The 4,692-nt window shown below is 45.8% G+C and overlaps 1 protein-coding gene across 1 annotated transcript in view; it reads right to left on the bottom strand.

Annotated features, from left to right (window-relative positions):
- Positions 1-1,826: 1,826 nt before the first annotated feature.
- The window catches only part of cnn1b (calponin 1, basic, smooth muscle, b), a 13,636-nt gene continuing 10,770 nt past the window's right edge, over positions 1,827-4,692 (bottom strand). The window contains exons 5-6 of the mRNA XM_078270000.1: positions 4,027-4,173; positions 1,827-3,266 (exon numbers count right to left, since the gene is read on the bottom strand). Of these exons, the coding sequence (XP_078126126.1) occupies positions 3,024-3,266; positions 4,027-4,173 (390 nt within the window). The 3' untranslated portion in view covers positions 1,827-3,023. The remainder of the gene's footprint in view (positions 3,267-4,026; positions 4,174-4,692) is intronic.

The raw sequence follows: 4,692 nt of genomic DNA, 5'->3' as shown, positions 1-4,692 counted from the left end.
ACCGTGTTGGAAGCGTCTCCAGACAACATAGAATATAAAAAGATGTTTATATGTTATTATGACACTAATACATATTAATAAATGACATGTTGATGTTTGAAAGTCTCGAGGTTTTGATATAAATGCAGATATAAATGTCATTTAAAAAATTATAATAAATAATAATTGATTTTCTAATATGTCACCTGTCAGTCCAGAAGGAAATATTCTGGAGTCTATGTTGCCGTCAGTACTGCTGACGTTGTCTTTGCTGTAATCAGATCAGAATATATTTATGTTTATGGGAAACATCCATGTGTCCAGACAAGACTAGCAGCAGCAGCAGCAGTCAGACACCTTTCTGGTGTTAAAGACATAGAAAACGCCACGCAGCTGACACGCAGCTGACACGCAGCTGACACGCAGCTGACACACCACGCTCACGCCACGCTCACGCCACGCAGCCAGTGTGAAGGAGGCCTAACAGACCCTTGTAATTCTTTTGCTAAATACTTCCTTAAAAACACTATTCTGCACACAAAGCCCCGTAAATTAGCCCCGTAAAATAGCGTGAAGTGACAGCGCAGGTGCTCACAAAACAAAAGCGTGGACGAGTGGTCCTGATGACCGTCGGTGGCGGAGCTCCCGTGGACGCGGACTCGCTTCCAACTGGGTCAAAGTTCAATAGCACCAACACGGTCACTGGTGTCCTTTCAAGGGATCTTTAAAGTCTGGAGTCAGTGCTTAAAACTGGACTGGAAGGGTGAGGTCAGGGGTATTAACAGTTATAAATCTCTAATTACAATGCAAAATTAAATTAAATCTATAAATAGCAAAGGTCATTAGAAGAAAATGAGTGTTGCTTTGGCATTTTTTAGCAGTATTAAAACTCAGTAACACAGGTATCTACATAAGAGTGACATGACACTGCTGTCGTCCGTCGGAGGAGTCGACGGCCTTCATTTGGGCCGACCTGACTTGTTGAATCTGCCAGTGGGCAGTCAGACTCAATGACCAATCTGATTGGTGGAGTGCTAGCACTTGACTAGCCAATCAGTGCACGATAAACCGGAGCTGCCAACGCCAGTATCTTCTTATTACTAGGCATCATATTTTCTTCCGTTCAGCGCGTAATGACAACAAGGATCCTTCTTGACTACTATCTCCACTCTCTGATGAAAACAAGGACTGACGACAGCGTGCTCTGTGTTTACCAGGTCTAGAGAGATGTTCCCTCATTTACAGTTTTCATTCTTTGGGCGACAACACAGATTAGCGCCGCCTGCTGTTATGGAGACGTATTACGTCTCAGCACGCGCAGAACGTACGCTCAAGTCGGCGTCTCTTCGGGGTGTTCTGAGACACTTTTTGGACCAACTCGGGGAGACTGATCAGTCGGTCGGCCGTCTGGTTGGTGTGTCAGAGCCTTACCTTGTCATGACAAAAACCGAATGACACTGTCTGACAGAAGCATTAGGTCATAAATGTTTATGACTCGTTTATAATGTTTACGACACGTTCATGACAGTGTCATGTCACTCTTATGTAGATACCTTCAAGTAAAGTGTAACCTAAAACCCATCAGAGAACGAGATACAGGGGTGCATGAAATCTTCTGGAGTCTGTGCAAACTATTCTTTTACCCGTGGAAAGACAAACAGCCAATTCCTCAGAGTGAAAGTAGGTTTAGAACAAAAAGAAAAAACGGGGACAAGGAAGACGACAATGACGTCATTCAGTGATACACAGGAGCCACACCATAGACGGTTAATATTAACCGTCTATGGGCCACACGGAGTCTGAGGACGCAGAATCAGAATCCCCCAAATTTTCTGCAGATTAAAAAAAGATTAAAGGTGCACCATGACGTTCCAAGTAAATACCAAACAAGACAGAGCCAGCTCGCCCTCCCCCCATGTTTCCGTAACTGTCACTAAGCCCCACCCCCAACCATCTTGTCTGTGATTGGCTGGAGTGGTTTGTTGTATTTTGGTGCCCAGGCCTGTGCCTCTAGTGTTTGATGTGTACGACCCCTGTGTTGTCTCCCGAGACCGGGCTTTTTCACGGTGTGTTCAGGGACCAGGCAGCTAGCGGATCAAGGAGAGATGCTACCATTTGAGACAACAGCGTGTTGATATCCTCCGTAGATTGAGATCCTTTGGAGCTGGTAGCCAAATCATTTCTTTGTTTTTCACATCAGTAATTCAGAGTATCATGCTCTACTGTAGTACTGCTTGGCTGAGTAGCCTATCAGTTCAAAATAAAACAAAGCTATTCAGATTAAAATGTATTCAGAGATTATAGGACTACCTGTAGCACACTGCTTTCAGGAGGCTCACAATAACAGTATGCTCCGACTGGCCAGGAATATCTCAAATGGCTCCTCACGTTTAGCACAGAGAATATCAGCTTCTGCCCTCAAACAGTTCATTCTTTTAATCACATCAGACGTAAAAACTCTTTCATACATCAATCTATCCTGTTGTTAAACCAGCTACATTAAATCCAATCCAGTGCAATATGTATTCAGGGTTATCCGTCTCTGAGACCGTGTCTGTGTGTATGTTCATGTCATGTTCTGTTATACACGTTGTCTTTGTTTTCCTACTTGGAAGTTTATGTCACTTGTGGTAATGTTTCATGTATGTCATGGTGTTATTAATCTCATGTATGTTTGTATGTGTGTGTCCTCTTTTTTATACGAGCTACCCAGAGATGCACAAAGAATTGCAGCCTTGGCTGACAATAAAGCTGTATCGTATAAATGAAATCATGCAGAAACTCATAGTGCACCTTTAAAATGACTCTGAATGTTAACACATCACCACAAACCGAACAACACGCTGCTAAATTCTGCCTATTTTCATTCTGGATCACATCTAAAAAAAAAAACTAAAAAAAAAAAAGTCTGCATATTCCGTTTGGGCCTGGCGATAAATAAGAGTCTGGAAGGTTTTGCTCGTCACTAAGACAGTCGCGGTCGGATGTCTGAAGTTAAAAAGCAAGGAGGGGTGGAGGGGTGTGAGGCCGTCTGGGGGATTCTTTTAGTCGTCGTACTGGTTGTAGCCGTCGAACTCGGCCTCGCTCCCGTTGTTGAAGGTCTCGGTGGGGTTGGTGCAGTACTTGTTGTCGTAGACCTGGCGTGGCAGGCCGTAGGTGGTCATGCCCCGCTGGGACGCCCGCTTGTTGGTCCCCATCTGCAGAGAGATGGTAGTGGTATCGCAGTTCTCCAGATCCAGCTTGCTGTCAAAGATGTGCCTCCTGGTCCCCGGGGCCGTCATGCCAGCCTGCCGGACACAGAGCAAGAGGGAGGGGGTTGAAAACTGGGGGTGGGTACCGAAACCTGGTTCCACTACGGTTCCTATGCAACCGGTAGGAATCGGACCTGTCTCTGTGTGTGTGTGTGTGTGTGTCTGTCTGTCTGTGTGTGCCGTGTGTGCGTGTGTGTCTGTCTGTGTGTGTGTGTGTGTGTGTGTGTGTGTGTGTGTGTGTGTGTGCCATGTGTGTCTGTCTGTGTCTGTGCCATGTGTCTGCGTGTCTGTGTGCCATGTGTCTGCGTGTGTGTGTCTGTGTGTCTGCGTGTGTGTGTCTGTGTGTCTGTCTGTCTGTGTGTGTGTGTGTGTGTCATGTGTGTCTGTCTGTGTCTGTGCCATGTGTCTGCGTGTGTGTGTGTCTGTGTGTGTGTGTGTGCCATGTGTCTGTGTGTGTGTGTGTGTCTGTCTGTGTTTGCTGTGTGTGCGTCTGTCTGTCTGTGTCTGTGCCATGTGTCTGCGTGTGTGTGTGTCTGTCTGTCTGTGTGTGTGTGTCTGTGTGTGTGTGTGTGTAACTCCACCTCCTCGTCTGTCCAGGCGCGCTGACTTGGTTGATCACATTTCACACACTTTTGCGTCACCATATGCCCCCCCCCATAACGCTCGTCTAAACGCGGAATAAAAAGTGATAACGTAACGCCACTTTTGCGTTTTGTCTTCACATCGTCTCCGTCTAAACAGCCTGAATGAGGCTACCTAACCCTAAATCACTGGATCTCAGTGTGTCTGTCCTCACCTGGCTGGCTCCCTTGTTGGTGCCCATCTGTAGGCTGATAGTTGATTGGTCCAGGGGAGTGTCCATCGCCATCTTGGAATCGTACAGATGGCGTCGTGTGCCGTAAGAAGTCATGCCCTTTTGGCTGGCAAGCTTGTTGGTTCCCATCTAGAGACACAACGAGATATGAAGCAAGTTAAATATCTGAAAACACTCTCAGTGACACTCTGGGCTACTGAAAACAGATTTCAGATCACACCTATGATGCCAAATTCCCCTTAATCTGTCATCACCTTGCAGCAGACGGACCTAAGACTATTTGGCAGGGGGTTTAGGGGCCCTCCTAAACATTACTTACGTTTTTCCAATACAGAAGATGCAATTGCACATCATTTTGAACCATTATTATTAACATATCGGTGTACAAAAAGATGGAAAAGCTAGAGCAGATAGACAAACAAAAGCCTGCTAAAGAAGTCCAACTAGAGAAGAGAAAAAGGCTGCGACATCTTAAAGGTCCAGTGTGTGTGAGTGTCTCCCGTCTAACGTTGAGATCATATATCATCAACTCTCTGACACCACGCAGTTCAGAGTACGTATCACAGCTACGGTAGCCTTCACGCTTCAAGAAGACGCTCTCTTGCTCTTTTCAATCTCCTTTTTTCTGTTTCTGGGTGAAGAAGAAGA

The sequence above is a fragment of the Sander vitreus genome, chromosome 15 (assembly GCF_031162955.1).
Source record: "Sander vitreus isolate 19-12246 chromosome 15, sanVit1, whole genome shotgun sequence".
Taxonomy (NCBI): Eukaryota; Metazoa; Chordata; class Actinopteri; order Perciformes; family Percidae; genus Sander; species Sander vitreus.
This window is presented reverse-complemented; position numbering and strand designations above follow the sequence as displayed.